This window comes from Glarea lozoyensis (assembly GCF_000409485.1).
Source record: "Glarea lozoyensis ATCC 20868 chromosome Unknown GLAREA6, whole genome shotgun sequence".
Lineage (NCBI taxonomy): Eukaryota > Fungi > Ascomycota > Leotiomycetes > Helotiales > Helotiaceae > Glarea > Glarea lozoyensis.
Window position 1 is genome coordinate 48,324 of NW_007361001.1, and position 20,391 is coordinate 68,714.

At 45.8% G+C, this 20,391-nt stretch overlaps 6 protein-coding genes across 6 annotated transcripts; 2 read left to right on the forward strand and 4 right to left on the reverse strand.

The window, feature by feature from the left end:
- Positions 1 to 874: 874 nt before the first annotated feature.
- GLAREA_02311 (Actin-like ATPase) lies at positions 875 to 3,240 on the reverse strand (the record flags this gene model as incomplete). Its single annotated transcript, XM_008087397.1, has 4 exons — positions 875 to 2,329; positions 2,376 to 2,455; positions 2,509 to 2,770; positions 2,818 to 3,240. 4 exons carry the CDS (start codon positions 3,238 to 3,240, stop codon positions 875 to 877), a joined length of 2,220 nt encoding a protein of 739 aa, XP_008085588.1.
- A 1,253-nt stretch (positions 3,241 to 4,493) lies between these two features.
- Positions 4,494 to 4,823, forward strand: GLAREA_02312 (uncharacterized protein; the record flags this gene model as incomplete). The annotated part of the gene is made up of 1 exon (XM_008087398.1): positions 4,494 to 4,823. One exon carries the CDS (start codon positions 4,494 to 4,496, stop codon positions 4,821 to 4,823), a length of 330 nt encoding a protein of 109 aa, XP_008085589.1.
- Positions 4,824 to 6,340: 1,517 nt separating this feature from the next.
- On the forward strand, positions 6,341 to 8,744 carry GLAREA_02313 (Actin-like ATPase; the record flags this gene model as incomplete). Its single annotated transcript, XM_008087399.1, has 4 exons — positions 6,341 to 6,916; positions 6,965 to 7,069; positions 7,125 to 8,496; positions 8,545 to 8,744. The coding sequence occupies 4 exons, from the start codon at positions 6,341 to 6,343 to the stop codon at positions 8,742 to 8,744; spliced, it is 2,253 nt and encodes a 750-aa protein (XP_008085590.1).
- A 2,602-nt stretch (positions 8,745 to 11,346) lies between these two features.
- Positions 11,347 to 11,631, reverse strand: GLAREA_02314 (uncharacterized protein; the record flags this gene model as incomplete). Its single annotated transcript, XM_008087400.1, has 1 exon — positions 11,347 to 11,631. One exon carries the CDS (start codon positions 11,629 to 11,631, stop codon positions 11,347 to 11,349), a length of 285 nt encoding a protein of 94 aa, XP_008085591.1.
- A 483-nt stretch (positions 11,632 to 12,114) lies between these two features.
- On the reverse strand, positions 12,115 to 13,215 carry GLAREA_02315 (uncharacterized protein; the record flags this gene model as incomplete). Its single annotated transcript, XM_008087401.1, has 1 exon — positions 12,115 to 13,215. One exon carries the CDS (start codon positions 13,213 to 13,215, stop codon positions 12,115 to 12,117), a length of 1,101 nt encoding a protein of 366 aa, XP_008085592.1.
- Positions 13,216 to 18,521: 5,306 nt separating this feature from the next.
- GLAREA_02316 (uncharacterized protein) lies at positions 18,522 to 20,391 on the reverse strand (the record flags this gene model as incomplete). The annotated part of the gene is made up of 4 exons (XM_008087402.1): positions 18,522 to 18,591; positions 18,646 to 19,835; positions 19,883 to 20,049; positions 20,097 to 20,391. The coding sequence occupies 4 exons, from the start codon at positions 20,389 to 20,391 to the stop codon at positions 18,522 to 18,524; spliced, it is 1,722 nt and encodes a 573-aa protein (XP_008085593.1).

Below are 20,391 nucleotides of genomic sequence, written 5' to 3' on the forward strand. Positions count from 1 at the left end.
CCCTCCCACACTGATAACATTACAACTCCCTATGTTGCTCAACGTGCAAGCTTTCAACACGCAACCTCTTACCCCTCTGGCTGCTGCATCACCCTACGGGGAAGTCGCTACGTCTAATCAACCCTCTTTCTCATATGGCTTAGCCCCCAATCTTCAAACTTCCGATCCAAAGTAATCCTTAACCTATATCGCTCTTGTCAAACTCGCAGACCGTAAAAGAGGCTAATCATAATTTACACCTCCAATGATGGTCCCCACCTTGCAGTATAAAGGATACCCGTTCCGTCAGCATCTTTCGGTCAAGGACGCCGAGCTGACATGTTTCTCGATCTATTTCGTGGATTTAGGTAGGCAATGTACTGTTGAAGATCCAAAATGTGTTTGTAAGGTGAAGATGGGGTTTTGCAAACGAGCGTTAGTCTAGAAAAGTGCTGCTTGCCCAGAATAGACTAGGTTGTATTTACGGGAGGTGATTGATGAGGAACTGGAGGCTTTTAAAACTAAGAATATTGACATGATAGCTAGAAATATAGGGCAGCAGAGGAATATCTTTACCATGTGCATAGATACGAAATGACTTAGGCTAGCCGTGTGATGCTTCTCAAAGCTACTATTACCTTGCTTTCATTAACTCAATTTTGTGATATAGGTGCTGACAAAACAAATGTCAATAACATCAATAAGAGAAGTTACCATTCCGACAGATACCATGCTATGCTCGAGATCCAAATTCCCAAAAGTATGAACAAAAAGCCCAGCCGGTTTCTAGTAACTGCCGACGACTACCAATCCATCTCAATAACCCACGGAGCTTTAGCTTCAACCTTTATCCCCGGTGCGCCTCATTTTCTGCATAAATCCCAGTACCATTCACCTACTTTGTACTAGACGCTGATTTCTCCATCTGCGCGGCAACAAGCGCAATCAATGCAGCACCAACACCGGATCCATCTTTAGCAATACCAATTCGGATTTTTCGTTCACCCGTAGCTCCGATACCCTCTGTAGCCCTGATAGCTTCTCGCATGTAATCCTCGAAACCGGGATAGAATTCTACCAAGCTGCCGTCAACACCGATATCGACAATCTCGTCTTCGTTGACAGCCAGACCTGCCGTATCTGCAAGCTTGTTCGCTGTCGCACTTGCAGCCTCGGCCAACTTTCCTGACTTGACGTCTTGAGCGATCGCAGCAGCTGATTTTGGTCCAGGTTCACTTCCCGGTTTGTCAAGTCTTCCGGTCTGAAGAACGACGCCTGCAAGCGCGACACCTGCCAGACGGGCAGCACGTACTGCAATGGCATGTGCGATTGTCTTGACAGCTTGTGCGTCCTCGAGACTCGCGGCCAAAACGCCAAGATCTTTCTCAATGAATTGGCGTAGTGTCTTTAGACCTGAGGAGTTATCCGCTTCTGCGACGGAAAGAATGCTACTATCGACGCCCCACTGCTTGTAAATCGCCGCATCCCGCTTGATCTCGGTGGTAGAATGATAATCGTTGTTTGCAGATGTGTCGTCTCGGAAAAGTGAGATGGAAGAATTCTTCAACATCTCAACCAAAACAGTTCGGAGGATTTCGCCCAGGAACATGCCAGAAACTCGCTTCTCGAACATCTGTATGCCGGGATTGATACTGTCCTTGTCCAAAATCTCGTCATACTTCGTGTTTGGCAAAACTTTCAGTCCGTTATCAAAGGAACCCCACTCGGTGTTGACAACCATCAGCCCCGTAGAAGAATCAAACTCGCCCTCCATGTCCTTAGTGATCTTGGACAGTTTCTCGACATATGCTCCATTGGTTCCAGTTCCGAAGATAGCCCCAAGAAGGGTACTTGTCTTTCCTGGCGATGTGTATGATCTCGCCATAAGTGTTCCCACAGTGTCGTTGACTAGAGCAGCTACCTTGACTGGTAATTTCAAATTGTCAATTTCTTTCTGCAGCATACCGCACACGTCTTGACCGACTGCATCTGCGATTCCAAACCCTTTTGTCCATCGAATCAAATTACCCTTGTTGATTCCAACTTGGTGTACTGGGAAACTAAACGTGAAGCCCAATCGGAAAAAGTTTTCGTCCCTGTAACCCTCTGGAGAACTGATTGTCTGACGGCGTTTGATGCTTGCTTCGAAGTGGTCGTTGTGGTGCTCTTTGAGGAACAGCTCGATTTGCTTGGCCAGAAATGAGAATAGCTCCTGGGCTGTATTTGCAACCATAAGCTCTCGTGGAATAGCGACCTTACTCTGTGTAATGCTGAATGTGGTGTCTCCGTGGAGATTGATTGAGCAGACTCGAAAATTGGTTCCACCAAGATCAACAGCCAAGTATAGACCCTGAGATTTTGAGACGCGGACTTTTGTTTGTTTAGAGGTCACCTACCTTTTCTGTTCCATTCGGTACGCCTGTCACGTATGTGGGAATCTGGCTCATGTATGTCGCATTCTTTTCCAACCCCTCATCTACACATAAGTTAGACGCGAGCCCATGGGTGCGTTTGGGGTTCTATACGAACTCATCTCGGCGACAAACTCAAGCACAGCCCGATTGACATTTGAGTCGTTGAACTCGAACTCAGCAGCAATCCGCTCAGCCTCTGCAGAAAGCGCCATTTTGCGTGGTCTCGAGGTTGGTGCTTCGGTGTAGAACGGTCGAGGATTGGCACAGGTAGGGGCTTCGAATGAATCGGCAGAGGGGGAATAGGGTCTGGAGTAGGAGTTATGCGGAGACGTGGTGGATTTCGGTGAATCGTTTGTTGCCAGGATGAATTGGAAAATCTGGGAGAAGGTTAGTGAGGGTGAGGATGCTGCTCGTGATCTCTTACTATGACGATTGCGAGAAAGGCAAACGAGACCAGATGCAATCGCGAGATCCTATTCTGGGACGACACTTTGTGAGTTGGATAGAAGACGGGCTCGTCAATGATCCTCGTGGGGTGTTTTGCTGGGAGAGAGTTCGATGAAGGTGGAGGTGGTGGAGGGGACGAAGATTTGTGCGGACCACTTCCACTGGCCCTTCTTCTAGTGAGGGACGACGTGGTGGTGGATTGAGGCCAAAAGCCACCACGGTCAGAGTGCGGGGCAGAAGCAGAAGGCCGGCGTGAGCAGGGCAGTGGAGGGGCAGCAGCAGCAGCAGCGTGAGAGGGAGAGCCTTGTTTGGCCTTCCAGATGGCTTGGAGAACGAAATGGGTTGTTGGAGGGATGCTTATTCGTCTGCAGGTGCTGGTGCTAGTGCCGTGGGTTTTCATGGGCCAGGCGAGGAAAGCGAAAAAGCTACTGGAAAAGGGCCGTAACCGTGACCATCTGCGATGTGATACCCCCAACAATAAAGACGGTCCAAAACGTATGTATATATATATCATATAAACCTCGAAACGAGTACATACATACCTACGATGCTCGATTTATACGGAGAATAAGTTATAATATCTCGGTCCAAGCCCGGGCGACAAGCTGTTTCCCATTTTGTTTTCGTGCGTATCTTCTAAGGTGATTTACTTACTTTGGCATTAGTTTTGCAAAATAATGTCAGATACAACTTCTAGGAACTTCGGCCAGATCGTGAGACCAGAGAAGCTCCGCTATGATGTCGTTGAGCGTCTGTGTGGAGTCTATCTCGACCCAACACCAAAAGTAATTGACCTGGAGCGGACAATGACCATCTTTTCTAAACTTCTCACATGGATAGCTTCTCGTCATCTAACCCAACGATTGTGGCATTTCTTTCCTCTTTAATCCATACAAGCTCTCTGCGCTGGAACCGTATGCTGTCCACGTCTGGTCTTCATGCACGTAATATGTAGTTCTCGATACAGCAGGCACAATCCCAAATCAGCCAGAATCGGCTTTCTGATCTTCAGCTAATTCTGATCCTCGTTTTAAAGCCGGATCCGAACGGATGCTGTGCAGATGCAAAGTCAAGATACGGTGATTTGATGGTGCACTTCTTGATGATTACACTGCTACGACCTTGTTCCTAACAATGGCCGTTTATTTGTTTCGGGTTCACGCGCTCAGAGTTCGACTCTGGGCTCATGATATTTGAACTATCCATGACATCCATATCTTCAAGTACTCTGCAGCACTTAAACTATCACGGCCTTCAACTTGTTATTGTTCGTGGAAACTGACCCACTTGCTGCATCAAAGCCTGTAAGTGTTTAGTTCATATTAGCTTCAGGTCTAAAGCAGAAATATCTGCCTCTTTATACTGAGAATCTAATGTGTTAGCTCAGGTTCTCAGGCTGTCCTCTCAATATACCAACAAACGACAACTGCGTAAACTTCTTCATCCTGGCTACTTTGGCTTGATACAGGTCTCCCAGATTTGTATTGAACTCGAAGAAGCGGTATAACACGAGTGACTGCTTCTCGAAAGTTCGTTATTTGCTGCTTCACTTCGAAGTCCTCACAACAATGACTGGCCAGGACTGGCAATTACGACGAAGCCCATATTACCAAAGTTATGACTGCAGTTACACGACATGGAAATGCAGCAACCATGTCTTTACATCTCGAGACCCTCCAAGCAAAGGGATCATTGATGTATCAAGCCTCAAGAACCACGTTTTTCACCTCACCGTCACATGATGTAAGCCTTTCCAAAGTCCAGAACCAATTTCCTGCGGCACAGGTTGGAGATCACAGCAAAGACGAGAACTCGCAAAGACCAATCGGAAGATGTATTTCGGAAAAAGCATCTGAAGCCGACAATCAATTTGGGGCTGAAGAGTATCCGGGCCAGGGTGTTGTTCAGGACTTTTTCAGGACTTCGGAGGCGAATGCGAGTCCTGTAAATTTTACGCAGGACGAACTGCAAAAAGCGGATTAAGCGGTAATGGGGTAAGGTTGGACATCAACGAATTTCTTGAGACCTGAAAACCACGATATAAGGCAGATGTGGTCGTGGTGAGCCTCAGAGCGGGGCAGAGCTGATCGTGAAGCTCATGAAGACAGTGAGGCTGAGTTTTTTGCAGCCAGTATTCGGAGGTATGCAATAGAATTCGGTAATCAGACTCGATTGTCTGGGATCGCATAGCATTTTACCGATGCTTGTACTCGTAATATTAAAGTCACAATGTACCAGGTAGGACAGGAAATACGAAAGGTCCAATCCCATCAGACATCCGCAGAGCTCATAAGTCCAGACTCTCGAGATACAGGACTGGGGACCAACGTATTATAGCTGGATCTACTTGAATTCGTATCTGGATTACCATGAAAGGATCGGTCCCCGTCATCTCACCTATCATCTCCACACGCTGTGCCCTTCATTTAGCAATTTGTCCCAGTGTGCCAACGTGTGGATTCCAGGTCAAAGGTGTGAATAGCGAACAACGAGTTCACAGCCCTATCGCTAGTTTTAGACATGGGCACGGCGACGTCGAGTTCCCAAGATGAGAGATAATGATCGCAGGATGGTACATTATTATTGTTGCCAACTCAGCTCATAGGTTGGCATTGCACACTCGATGTGGTGTCGACCTATTCGCTTCTACGGGTCCGGTAGATGTTCCTTCCAGCACGCACGCATAATAGAGGCGAATGAATGTATTGGTGCTTCGTACACAAAGGATTACATTGTTATCGAAGTGGCAAAACGGGTGTAGAAGCTGTGGAGCGTCTCCCGTTCGTTCTACCCCTCGTCCCATCTTTGACGTCTCCGTACGATTAGCTGTAATTCGAGTGGATAGTTTTGCTTAGTAAATACAAGCATATACAGTAGCGGAGGGGGAGGGTGGAATAACAACTACCTAGGTAGGTAGGTAGGTAGTCAGTCAGTCTGCTTGCGATGTAGGCTGAGGAATGCTAGCCCAAGAGGTGTCTAAGTCTAAATCAGCCTCGTCTAACCTAGTCGGAGCAGGACTTCTTTATTCTCTGACTTCGTCCAGCCCAGCCCGGCCCAGCCCAACTCAACCCAATCCAATCCAATAATCGACCTCCGAAAACACGACCATTTCACGACGGCAATTCATGACAATTCAACTCCACTAAGGACTCGCTCGTTGACATACGGTCGTGCCTGTTGTTATTCCTATTTTCTCTCTCCACCCTACGGAGTCTACATTTTCTCCTCTCTCACCAGCCACTCCTTCGACCGCTCGTCGCTCCCGCCTTCGCCCTCCTCACAATCCCCTCTCTTCTCCCCTCTCCAACCACAACACGAGAAATCTGCACCTCCCACGCCCCCCCCCACGCAGGACCATCCAGCACCAGCATCAGCATCAGCACCAGCGCCAGACCAGCAGCACCCTCCTCACTCACCTCTGCGCCGCCGCCAACACCACCGCACCCTCGCATTGATTAATACCTCCTGATTCCCCTCCTCCTCCTTCCCTCCCGGGCCTTATGAGTTCTATGAACTCCCGATTCAAAAGCCTTGGATTCGGCTCCAAACGCAAATCGAGCGCCAACGTGCCCACAATCGCACAAAACCCCACCCCTCAATCACCCGCTCCGCAGCTGCTCCCTGGTCGACCTGGTTCCATCCCCCTCCCCCTCCCCCTCCCCTCGACAGCCTCGTCTGCATCCTCGACCACAAGTCTTCCCATGAATCATCCCGGAACCGGTGGAGGACGCCCACCGAGTTATACAAATAACTACGCACCTGCTCCCGCCGGCCTTGGACGCACGCAATCCCCTCTCACCACAGGAACACCCCGTACACCACCGACCCAGATGATGGGCGGACCTCCCCCGATCAATACTGCTGCCTCTGGATATCCTCCAGGCCATCCCGCGCAACAGATGGGCCCTCCTCCGCCAGCAGGTGGTCCTCCACAATATGGCGGTCCTCCTCAGTATGGAGCACCAGCACCCGCCGGTGGACAAAGCATGGCAGCGGCGCAATATGCGAACAGAAACGCTGTCGAGGTTGAGGGTGCTGGCAGAAGCAAGGCGCAATTGATCGTGGGCATCGATTTTGTACGCACAAACACCACACCTAATTTTCGAGTCTAGCTAATCATGTAGGGAACCACCTTCTCTGGAGTTGCATTTGCCTTTGCTACGAACACCGAGGCGAAAGAAGATATCATCACAGAATGGCCGGGTGCTGGATCATACACAAAACAAAAGGTGCGTTAGGCGCCAGCCCCTCAGCTGAGATCACCGTTTGTGCTGACCACGACAGATTCCCACCGTTTTATACTACGATCAATACCAGAAAGTCGTCGGATGGGGACCTGATATTGCTGATGCTCTCGCACCAACTGGCTACCCAAAGCCGGGTGTGCAAAAGGTGGAATGGTTCAAATTGCAGCTGATGCTTTCCGGTAACACATACATCGATCCTATCAACCTACCTCCACTTCCACCGGGAAAGTCCGAGATCGATGTGGCCGCAGATTATCTTTTCAAGCTCCGCCAGGCGATGAGAAACCAGTTACAAAAGACATTAGGAGAGGTCTTTAACAGAGAAGAACGGAACATTCGGTACTATCTGACTGTGCCTGCTATTTGGAACGACGCTGGAAAGGCTGCAACTCGCGCGGCCGCGATTCAAGCCGGGTTCCTTCGAGACGAGAATGACAACCGACTGACGCTCATCACCGAACCCGAAGCTGCCGCTCTTTTCTGCTCCAAGGCGGGTCTTCTGAATCTCAAAGTTCACGATGCGGTTTTGATTGTGGATTGTGGAGGTGGCACCGTCGATTTGATTGCTTATGAGGTGGAGGAAGAGTCTCCTTTCACGGTTTCCGAGTGTACAGCTGGTTCTGGTGATTCTTGCGGTTCGACCGCTCTGAATCGAAACTTCTCCAACATCCTCCGAACGAAGATTCGGAAGATGAAACTTCCTGATGGATCGAAGACCGCAGGCAGAGTGTATGCAAAGTGTATCATGGACTTTGAAAACAGAATCAAGGCGGATTTCCGCAACAACAACCAAAAGTGGGCCGTTGATGTTGGGATCGAAGCCGAGTTCCCAGAAGCTGGAATCGAAGAAGGTTACATGACATTTACCAACGAGGAAATTTTACAGTGTTTCGAGCCTGTTGTCAACCGAATCCTCGAACTGGTGCGCAATCAAATCATCGCCATTCAAGCGCAAAACCGCACGTTGCAGAACGTACTGGTCGTGGGTGGATTTGGAGCTTCTGAATACCTCTTCCAGCAAATCAAGCTACATGTGCCACCACAATTCCAGTCCAAGGTCGTGAGACCCATGGACTCGGTTGCAGCCATCGTCAAGGGAGCTGTTACCGCTGGTATCACAGAACGAGTTGTCACATCTCGTGTTGCTCGAAGACATTACCTCATGGCAACTCTTCAGCCATTCAAAGAAGGCCACCACCCAGAAGCTTATCGTGTGCCCTCTCTCGATGGAAAAGATCGATGCAAGTTTACTCGGCAGATTTTCGTCCAAAAGGGCCAAAGAGTCAAGATTGGAGAGCCGGTGAAGGTTTCTTTCTTCAGACAAGTTGCTCCTGGGGCTACTTTGATGTACGAGGATATCCTATATGCTTGTGATGACGATGTTTGCCCAGAATACACCAAGGATCCCCGTAAGCATATTCTCTCTTATTTTGAAATCGAAACTAATCCGTTGGCAGGCGTCAAGGAAGTTGTCACCCTAACCTCAGATCTCTCCCGCAAAAACCTAGAAAAGGACTTCGAACGAATGGACACTCCACAAGGCACATTCTACCGTGTTTACTTCGATATCTACCTCACACTAGATGGTTCAGAATTTAACGCCGAGCTAGTATGCCAGGGAGAGGTGATGGGTCGTTGCACGTCAAGATTCAAATGATTGCATTTTCTATTCCCCCCAAAAAAGACGATACGAATTTCTTTCTTTCACCTTCGGAAAGGTCAACAGCGAATACCAAATGTTCAGAGGCAATTGATATGACTGATTATTAGTTTTTGATGATAGCATTTTGGAAGTGGTCTGGAAAGGAGTATTTATAAGATGGCAGTTGATGATACAAGCGGGATTTCTGGATGGACAGTATCTAGACTTTCGGGACATTATGAATGATTTGCGCTCAGTGGAGAGCCGAGGGTAAGGGGCGGGAGGAATAATGCCAAGTCCAGGAGCAAGGATAGATAACCGTGACCGAAAGCAGAATTTGACAACTATATTCTCCCTCAATACTTTTCTTTATCATCTATTTTGCTGCCATTCCTTGCTCAAGCCTCCGGCGATCTCGAAATACCAGGCACACGAAGATACTTCCACCCACCTTGCGAATTCTCGATCCTCAATCCTCCGACATGACAACATCCCCCGAAGCTGACTGTTCATCATTTGGTCCATCCCAGATACTCAATGTCACAATATCCAAATCCGCCGCTTCCTGGTCACTTGGAATCCTTGGCGTCGATGCATATCCTTCGATCGCAGTTCGGTAAGCAACAGCAGCTACAATCACGAACTTCGCGGTTGGAAACAATTGTCTCGCCGTCCGCATAACGCCTCCAATCGAATTGTGGTCTTTCATTAAGAAGTCAACTAACAGAACAGTTCTTGGGCCATTCAAATTCGCATGTGGGATCTCTTCTGGCTCATCCACGCGCTTCAATTCGGCTTAAGGGAACGTCTTCTTGATTGCAGAAGCCAACTCTATTCCGGTAGGCATGGCTAGTATCAGGGTTTCCGCTTCTCGAAGAAGCCGGTGGCCATGGGCCGGCCCATGAGCGCGGGTGGTGCCCAAGGCGAGGGTGACGCCGATCAAGGAGGCTAGGCATTTGGTTGCAAGATGGATGCCGATTCTTTCGTGGCATGTATTGAGTGTCTGACCGGGGACGGTGTCATCATATGATAGAAGAAGTCGTGTTGACGGCTTGTCAGTTTCGTGAGTTACAACAATAGAAGGATGAGACTCTGGAAACTCAAACCCATAGACTTCCCGCATATCTGTGATTTTCTCGGGGAATTGTAGGGGTCGTTCTTCTGTCGTCTGCGGTGTATAAGATGTGGCTTACTTTGGGCTGTTTTTGTGGTGTCAAGGTCAGTGGTTCGGAAGATGACGACGGAGAAAACGAGGCAGAAGAAAAAGGCATTATATAGCCGTACCATATCAGCGACCTGTGTAGTCCTAATGACATTACCGGGTTCTCCAAAAATCCAGATGTCAAACTTGCAGGCTTTGTTCAATGGTCCGGGAAAAGGTGAGCACCAATCCTTCACGTCAAAAATCACTGGAGTGGAAACCTACAACAAGCCATTTTTCGTAAGACTGTCAAAGAGAATCAGAATTGCTTTGGGCTCTTGTTTGGGCGGGTTTGATAAGGTGCATGAGGATAACGTCGCAGCGTTTAAGCAAGACATATCTGTAATATTAGCGAGAAACCGCGAGTTGAAACAAATGGGACTGAACAAAGCTTTGGAGAAGAGATTGGCGGCCGAACACAGATGATTGTTAAAGCAGAAATCCCTTTTAGGCATTTGTTTCTCTTTATTATCAAACAAGATATTTTAGATCAAAGAAACCGAAAGAAGTATAGTTAAAGATATGATAGGTGGGAAAGCTTGAAGACTGTTGGACACTTGTCTAGCTCAAAGGCCCGTCATTTCAGTGACAGATAAATCAAACGAGGAGACATGAACTTCTCTTTGACATTCAGTTCTAAATGCACTTAACAAGCACATGTTTGTATACTTTGCATGACTATATCCTTCCTGCACTTGGAGTTTGCCTAGAATAGCATGGAAGTACAGGTTCTTAGAAACCGGTATTGTGAATAACTAGAGGAAGTGGTGCCTGTATCCAGATGCAACAAGATAGTAGGGATTCATTGACAGGAGATTGCTACTGGAGGAGCCCGGTTGGCTCAAACCCATTGCTGTTCTGTTCTCATGACTGTCGTGATGAATTCTGGGCTTTGTTTTCGTCCCTAGCAACATTTTGCGGAACGAGAGGAATGGAAGGAGGATTGAATGAATGCAATATCGTAATGAGTGACTGTTTCCCTTCAAACGGAACATTTTGACACTGGCGCCTGTGAAACGTTCTGCAGGAAGCCGCATGACGTACTCTTCCTACGGTCTTGAGAGGTGTGTACCAATACATATCTTGAAGTGCATCACACTGCAATACGTCAAAATGCCACTCCCTGTTAGATAGTCTTGCACCTCTCTGTCTGGAAGGTCCAAAGTGATAGATGGATTTAGTAATTTGTTAATTAAGCGAGAAAGGACGTTCGGTTAAACAAAAAATGCTCACTCTCTGTTCCTCGTAGTTGAGACCACGTGAATGCTCGCACGCATGATAATGCTTCAACATCTCTGCTTGAAAATCGCGATTGACGAATAGAAAGGCTGGGTTTCTATATTTCTCAAACACCACGTCGCAACCATGTTTACCGGCAGCAAGTTGTGCGAAATGCTCGATGAATGGGATAAAGACTCAGACCTTTTTCCTATCAACGGTACGATATTTAGATCTGATTCGGATGAGACAAGGACCGGGCATAGAGAAGTGAAGGACCCTCAGCTTGAGCTCGGTTGGGAATTTTGGGAAGAGCTGGAAGTTCTTGTGTTTGTTTTGTTGGATGTGCCATTCGTCTGATCCGTGTCCTACGCGCTTAAGGTAGTCGATTCTTGGGTCTTCTTCGTCGGGAGAGTTGAGAAGGTATCGGAATGGATTGAATATCGCTGGCGATGAGCCAACATTGAGATCTCGACCGTCCATTGTGTGATTAAAATAGGGGTACGGAGAACTGGATATTTTTTGGGTAGGAATATGGTGGTAACAAATGTTTTTATAATTCCGACCATAACCACTTCATTTTGGATGACAGTGTTGCAATGAGAAGCAATTCGTTATTGATCAAATCTAGTGTATATAAATAAGTGTTTTGTTTATATTAATTAGTGAGTAAGCATATCAGTAAAATCTAACCTATTGCGTTGTTGACCACCTATATTGTAACCTTAAAGAAACATGATTATTATGATTAAAAAACGAATCTAAAACTTTTAAAAAGAAAACTAGAATTTTAACTTAGTAACCGAACACACCCCAATTTAGTTTATATGCTTATATGACAGGTTCGTAGTAGACAGGATAAGTAGCAGTTGAAAGTGTATATTAATTCCGTTAGGTTGAGAGAATCGTATGTATTTAGTTAATAATTTGGGTAAATGAGACTGTTCTAGAAACTCTTTCGAGTCATTAATCAAAGTAACCTTTCGGATTCTCTCCATAGTACTCTTGTATGCCCGGACCCGCAATGTGATCCTCACCTAGAACCCGTTTCCATGATCGAAATTGAGACATACTGATATCAATAATGTAAGGTGCTGTTTTGCCTCTGTCCTCAAATGCTGTTTTCAAGCGCTTCTCGAGATACCGTGTCTTATCTTTTAAGTCGGGGGAAAGGCTATCCTTGGACTGATAGGACGACCATGTCACTGCTTGCTCTAGTCCACCTCTTTCCAGCATTGTGATCGTCTCTAACGACATGAATCTAAGGAGCTGCGCCGGAAGGCCGGCGCCCCAAGCATCAACTATGCTATCACGAATGGTCAGGTGTCGTACATGCCGCTCTAGATCATTGGTCGCTTTATTAGCGCTTCTCCAATTAGTGAAATACTCAAGTTCCAAAGCCTTGTCTATTGTGATGTTGTCTAAATGAGGGTTAAAGAAAGCCAAGCCGGCTGGTTTCGCGCGAGCTCTTGCGTATCTAACGTCGCTGCTTCTCATTCTGTCATCACCGAAGCGATATTGTGACCACTGATACTCTAACTGTTTATAATGTTTCAGCATCTCAAAGCGAATTGCTCTGTTAACATAGAGCAAGGCGGGGTTCTTGAAGTCCCCTAATCTCAACAAGACACCAGCCACGTCGTGAATATGTCTGTCACCTTCGAGATGTGAATGCTCACTCACGAACGCGGCACCCATGTGAGGTAAACCAAACTCAAAGTTCTCGACAAATGGGACCCTTATCAAATGTCTCGTTTGATGCGTAGTCCGAATTATTCTTCGAAGTGCAATAATACGAGGACCTGAGCGCGCTAGATCGATGATCATTAGCTGTATATCCCAAGGGAGTTCGGGGAATAGGGTGAAAGCTTTCCTGTCGTCGTTCAATGACGGGAGTTTCGGAAAGGGAAAAGACATTGTCACACTTAGTTCACGTGCCAAAACATGTCCGGAACCATTTGAATCATTTATATACTCGAAATAATCCACATCTGCGTTTTGTTCTCCTAGAGGGAGCAGATGTCGAAATGGGAAAAATGGTACTGGGTTAGGGACTGGAATTGGCATTTTTGCAATTGCGTGTGAGTAATACCCGGATTAATTATGAGGGAAAATTTTCTAATGGGTCAGGAGGATGTTTTTTGTAACCCATTTTGATTACTGTTTTGGTTGATTTTCGACTTTTCCAATCATTGTTCCAAAAGAACCATAAATCAAAAGGTTGATAAGAAACATTGAGTAACAGCAAGCTAATCTGATGGGAAGTGCTATCAATGGCATCTGTATTTAGGAACATTTTACAACTCAAAATAGATCCAAGTGTTTTGATGACTAGTTGTTCCGTAGCGTTTCACTTACTCTGTACTGTTTTAGCTGTTTTAAATCACCCCTTTTAATTGTCTTTTTCCCCACTATTCAACAGCGCGTTTTACTGTTCACATACTACCACTGTTCAAGTTCAAGTTCAATTATTCAAAGCATTAATATCTTACAACACCTTGCAAATAGACATCACAAGCTTTATCCAACCTTAAGATCATAAAATTCTGTGATCTAGAATGCGCTCCTATGTTGTCTATTGCGTATAACATAGATGATATATGTGTAGTCGCCACCGGCAGCCTGAAAACACAATCAAAAATATACGTTCAACTTCTGGGATAACCCCACAATATTCGTGTAAGGTGAAATTTTTCAGTGGCGAGAATTCTGAAAGTTCTGGAAATGTTTTAGTAGGCCTCTTAAATTCTACCATATCCTGACGACTCGTCAGGTCTCGCACATGCTGCTCCAGATCTATGGCAACTGAACCACCGACAACACAAAGTTCCACATGATTTTTAAAAATGAAGTTGTAGTGCATCGAATCTTCGCAACGAAATTTGCAAATTTCTGGCGCTCGACATTTGAATTTGTCCCTTCGTTGTTTTCCAGTCACCAACTTGTCGAGAATTTTGCTACATGCTTAAACTTCTAAGAGTGTTTCAGTATCTCGTCTCGAATTTCTTGACTCATAGAAAGCAGCGCTGTATTCGTGACTTTCTACATATGGCAATTGACGATGTGACAGGGATTTTGGGAGTTTTCGACGCAAGGTAGTTGTAGTTAACGCAAGTTTCGGTTCCAACATCTCAACGGAAAGAACTTAAACATATTGATTTACCATGCGAAGGCCCTCAAGCTAAATTCATATTTCGAATTTCTAAATGAAGCTGTGGAGGACTTTGATCTAGAACCTAGATCGCGCTGCGAATGAATGATGGGTGAAGTTCTGTTGGATTTGTAGTCTTTCCTAATTACTAAAGAAGGACTTTTGTAAATTTGATTCTTTTAGAGTATTTGTAGGATGTTATGTTATAGAAGAAACAGCCGATCATTAGAAAAGGGGGGGTCGCTTAGCGAAGCGACCTCTTATCTACCTACGGATAAAGACAGCTTCCACGGTCTCATTATAGAGGCAAGGCTGTCAATTCTTATTACACTTTCTATTAGTACTAAGATATAGTGTTCAAGGTTTAGTTTATGTTTTTAAAGGACTTGCTAGTTATTTCTCTTTTCTAATTTATTACGTTCTCTTTACTACTTTTTAAAATATCATTATCTTATAATAATTAGTAGCTAATTATATATTTACTAGTTAATTGGTTTAATTCTACAAGAGCCTTCTATAGAGGCCAATAAATTGGGCCTTGCTTATTCTATTAGATACTAACAGTTTAGTCTTCAAGTAGCGTACTTAGCCTATAGATATAGGGTCCTAACATCTAGAGGGTTCTCGCTAGAGCGTGAAGCTTCGCCCATTCAGGTAGCGCAAGTGAGCCAGAAATTTCTCGTACATTTATCACGAAGTTCAGAAACCGGAGTTGGCCTGGTGTGGCTTGCCCATTATTCTCCTGAAAGACCGTCTCTCACTCGAGGGGAAGATGTCAACCATATAGGGTGATGTCAACCATATAGGGTATTTCCCTACCACTTGACTCAAAGGATGCCCTTATTCTTGTTTCACCTTCGAGAGTACTGGAGTCTAACTCTTTATAAAATTAGAATATGCCTCGTGGCCACGGCGCGGGTGTTTGTGGATTAAGCACTCTGTATACGCCAATGTAATAGTCTCGAGCGCTTGGAACTTAGAAAGAACTACTGGAAGAGTCTCCATCATGCAGTAACCTATCCGTCGATAGAGGGTCAAGTGTCGAACATAGCGCTCAAACTCATTAGGCTCTGTAACCCCAGCGCTCGTAAAGAAAGCCAGCGCGTCGAGATCAGTAAAGACGAGGTTTTGCTGTAGAGAATTGAACTAAACCACGTTTTGCTTTTTTATATCGTTCACCCGACCTGTTTTACCTCGTCGCAATTTGTAAGAAGGGTCAGCCTGCGAGAATGAACACTTAAATTTCCTATAATGTTTTAGCATCTTAGCTCTGACTGTTCGGTTAACAAAAAGCATGGCAGGGTTTTTCAACCTTTTGAACCTAGGAGATACGTCCTTGGTAAATCCGTGCTCCTTCTTCATATGGGAAAATTTACTATCGTCAGAAGAAGATGGAGAATGACTGAAATGTAGCTCGTATGGGACATACATTCGAAGGTAATCAAAAGGGGGATTTTTAAGGTTTACTTGGACCCTGATGAGACGAGGGCCTGGACGGGAAAGGTGCATAATTTTCAGCTGGATTTCCATTGGAAGTTTTGGAAATAGCGTAAATATCTCGTTCTTGTTGTCTACAGGGCCGTCAGCCCGGTCTTGCACTAAAATTGTGCCGTCACCTACATTAATGTAGATAAAATAGTCGACGTCTGAACTCTTCTTCTCAATTGGGATGAGATATCTCCAAGGGTTAAATGGTTGCGGCGGTGGACGTTCCACATCTGGAAGGCCGAAGCTGTGACATTTTCAAGGGCTTGCGTTACTTGTTGTAGTAAGATGGGCCTTCTTATAGGTTTATTCTATCGGAGAAAAAGGCGAGGAAAAGGGTGAGGAAAAGGTGAGGAAAACGCCAAGGAAAATTTATATGTATTCTTAAAAGTTGTTTTATTTACTTAGTTTGAAAATACGTGTTGTTCAGTGACATCGTATTCCGGCCTAGTTCGTTAGCTATATATGGAAATGATCCAAGGCCCCTTACTTTCTTTCCTAGACATTTCCCTAAGCTCGATTTTATACACGCCTTCTTTTGGCCTCCGCGAGGTTCTCCTGAATTTCTTTTACAGCTTAATTCTTCTTTACCGATCAAGAAGTATTTAGTGCCTTTCTCTGTGGTTCTAGAACCGCAAGGTAGTTTGAAATCGGTGAGTGTTTAGTATTACACGGTCGATCCATGTTGCCTATTAGACGGATCACAGCATTCAAAGCGCACTGTTCAGGTATTTACAAGCTGTTCTGTGTTTTGTTTTACATATAATTTAGCCAACTTGAATAATGTATCTCTCTTAGTTTAGAAGTTTACCACGAAAAGAAAAGTGAAAAATTAGACGAATACCAAGTCCTTCGTTTTAACTGGCTGTTGAGCAGCAAATTAAGGACTTGGCCTTGTCACCAGGTACAATTGTCCACTAATCGTCACCTGCTATTGGTCTAATAAAACAATGAAATATGTGCTTTGTTCAAGCTCTTTATCTCCCAACTTGAAAGACTTATAGCACCACCTCGAGAATAATCTCACAGCCCCCTCGCTTACAGTAATCTACCTCACAACTCAAATCCTTTCATTGATCTTCTCTTCCGCGAACATAAACCCATAACCTTCCCAGCCCCCCTACAAGATAACAATATGACTTCTTTCCTCACTCTCCTAAGTTCTCAACCCTTAAGCTCCCTAGCTCTGTAAGCTCCTCCTACGCTATTGACCAAGGAACAAGACAGTCGGGTACCTACGGCCAACAACAAAAGTACCCATCCTTGTCGTCCAAACGACCCTAATGTCACCAACGACCAGTCCCAGCATAGCCTGCCAAAGCACGTGTGCTACGATAGTGATCGTGTAGTGCAACTAAATCCTCGGGGTCGTGCGATTTACGAATACGTAGTGAGATATTAGGGATAGCTTTGTTGTAGGACAATGGGTTCCCGATAGTCTCAGTTCTGACGACGTGGACGCCTGGTGAGATTTCTGGCTATGTAGTCAGTTTCCTCGATTTCTGTGTGGGAGAAACTATAAGTACCAATGTCGAAGTACCGCCGCCTCTATAACAAGCTCTGAGGGAGGAAACCACAGAATGGGTAATCGATAATGATATATTGCTCGGATGAGGCTCGTATAGGTTTATTGTGGTGAGTGCGTTTGTCTTGCAGTGAGTAGGTATGGTACCGATTATTATTACCGATTGTTATTCTGCGAAGGCGCTGGCTGCGGATGTCTTCTGATACGGCCCTTTATACATGGCTATTCTGGGGTAAGGACATTGTATCCAGAGCTTCACAGAACGGTTCATCCAAGGGCCGTGGAGACGAATGCCGATTTGCTTCGTAGGTGCTGCTTGAGCTACCATGAGGTGTTCCCCTAGTCGAGCCGTGATCAATAAAACTCAAATTGACCTCCTATTTATCAATGCCTCATCATCTCACTCCCTCAAACCATTCCCAACAACCACAAACCATCTCCAGCGTGCCAGCTCGATCTATTTCAAAGTCCACAGACCCGTCACATATCGGCTAGCTCAACGCAAAATCCTCCTTTAAGACTCTACGACCATATCTGAACTAGAAGTCTATGGGCTCTGATAAAGAACGCTGAAATAACCGAATTGCGCAAAGGTAATATAAAAAACGAGAGGACTGTACAAGTTGCAACAGCGATGAGAGCTCGCTAGCAACTGACAGAAACGTAGGATGCATGTTTACCGATTGCTTGATAAAACATTTGTTAGTGTTCGTTCATTCCCAGAATTGACACATCTTCTTGGTCGAATCCTTCTATATTTCCCAAGTGAAGCTACAAGCGAGACCTGGTGCCATCTAATCCATCCTCATAAGATTACGTGTAGGAAACCTCAAGGTCAAACTAAAAGGCGCCGTCATAGCCCAATAGCTACCTCATCATCACTTCTGTCGACCCCGCCCCCGATGACTAGCAATTTAGCATTGAAGAACAAGAGCATGTCGGTACAAGCCGACGATACATAAAAGCTTTATATTCAATATCTCTCATCCTACGAATATTCGCCTCTAACATGTCTCTCCGTCTCTCTCTGCAGCCGCAAACGCCGGTTTCGCTCGCCAATGCATCACGCCATTAGCTTTCGAAAACTACAATTAAACCACTGCTCTGATCCACTATCTATACAAGAACGGTCGAATTTTAAGATGATGTGGCAAAGTTAAACTAATATGTATCTATCAACTGGAAAAGGAAATTTTTGGAGGGTATCATGTATTATGAAGCAGCAGCCCACTCAACGACTTCGAGCGCACACATCACTAGGATGAGGGTGGATGGGAGAATCCTAGATGTAGAGTTAGAAATGATTATAAAAGTAATGGGGAAGGAAGAAGTTTACCAGATGACGTAACTCTGGAACAGCAATTTACTCATGACGCCCTCGTAAACACCATTGATTTGGCAGATCTGAGCTAGTTGCAAAGCACTTGGTGCACCCGTCAACAAGAAGCAAACAATGATGAAAATGGGGTCATCAAGAATGCTGATGGGGACGAATTTAGCGGTGATTGCGAGTACTGGTGCCATGATGAGGGTTGGCAGAAGCATGCGGGAGATGAGCGAGGCGATGAGTAGTTTTGTACCGATTTTGTTTTCCTCGGAGTTTTCGTCAATCGCGCTCTGAGGAAGAGTGTTTCGAGCTAGATTCGCCCCAAGGACGACTAGAATGAGAGGAACGGCCACGCCACCTGACTGTGAAATTGCACGAGTGACGGAATTGGCCACGAATGAGCCTTCTTCAAAGAATAGTCGTTGAAGTGATGGGACAGAAGCAACGATGATTGCTACCAACATAGCCCACAAAGGTGGGTTCATAAACTCCCAGAAGCCATTATAGATCTTCGCTGATCGATTTTGAACTGCCGTTGGAAGTGCGTGGAATAATTTCTTGAATGGCCAAGACACAACAAACGCAACTTTTACCAGCGCTTGCTTGGTGCGTAAGCTGATCCATGGGATGATACCTCTCCAACCTTCTGGTATATTTTCCTCCTCCTGTGACGGAATGCGAATAGCCGGGAAAGAAGTCATATTGCCATTTGAGCGATCGTTTGGAAACTGGTTTCCGTTGGCTGGAGTTGCAAGAAGGTCAGGCATCTTCCTGGTGTGATTGTCCTCGTTCTCCATATTGATTGATCCTGCGTACTGGGCATTGTAAATTGGAGTCCTGCCTCCCGATTCGAAAGAAACAGATGAGCTAGAAGGGTGCAACATGCCGTCTTCGTGATCGTCGTGGCCGCCATCCAACCCAGGAATCAGTTCATCGGTTGGATCATCTCTATACCCTCCCTCCATGTCCGAAATGTCGCTTGCCGTCTCATATTTCTCGGCCGGTGCTAGCAAGACATGATATCCCCAACTCCATCTCACCAGTTGACCCAGTTGTTGGAATATTAGAAGATATAGAATTCCTCTTGCCGCTACCTCATCGTCGTTATCTCCCGGAATTTGATCCCAATGTAAACCTTTCAGCGTTGCCGCGAGCGAGATGACGAGGGAGATTGGAAGGGAATTTGAGTTTCCGAAGACCTTGGAATATTAATACATGCTTAACTGGAGGTTGGATATCAACTTACTCCCATGGCAGTGACGAAGTTTGCGGGTCTTTTCTGGAAACCGAATGCTTTGGATACCGCCAGAGAGACCAAGTAAGAAACGAGGGTCTGGACGGCAAAGATCAATGGGATGATGGCTAGGTCGGCCAGAGTATCGGCCGTCAGTTGAGACGCCAACTTGGTGAAAACTATCACTCAATTTAGCGTAATTCAGTTGGGTCTGCGGTCTACATACTTAGACATGGCGTAAATAATGCCACATTGAGATTCGCAACAAACTTCTGGTTTTCGGCATCGAACATGCCCTGTCTTGCCACAATGTAACCTGGCAAGCTCACGCATACCACCTCTAGAACGGCCTCGAAGACCAGAAGGATAAGGTTCCCAATGGGCGGGTGTGATTCATGTGTATTACCGCGCGTCGAGAGGAAGGCGAATGTCTGAAAGGCATTTTCGGCGACGGAGGAGACGTTGTGGCCCGCAGCAACAGAATTCAATCGAAACGACGTTGGGGAGGTGAAGAAGCCCAT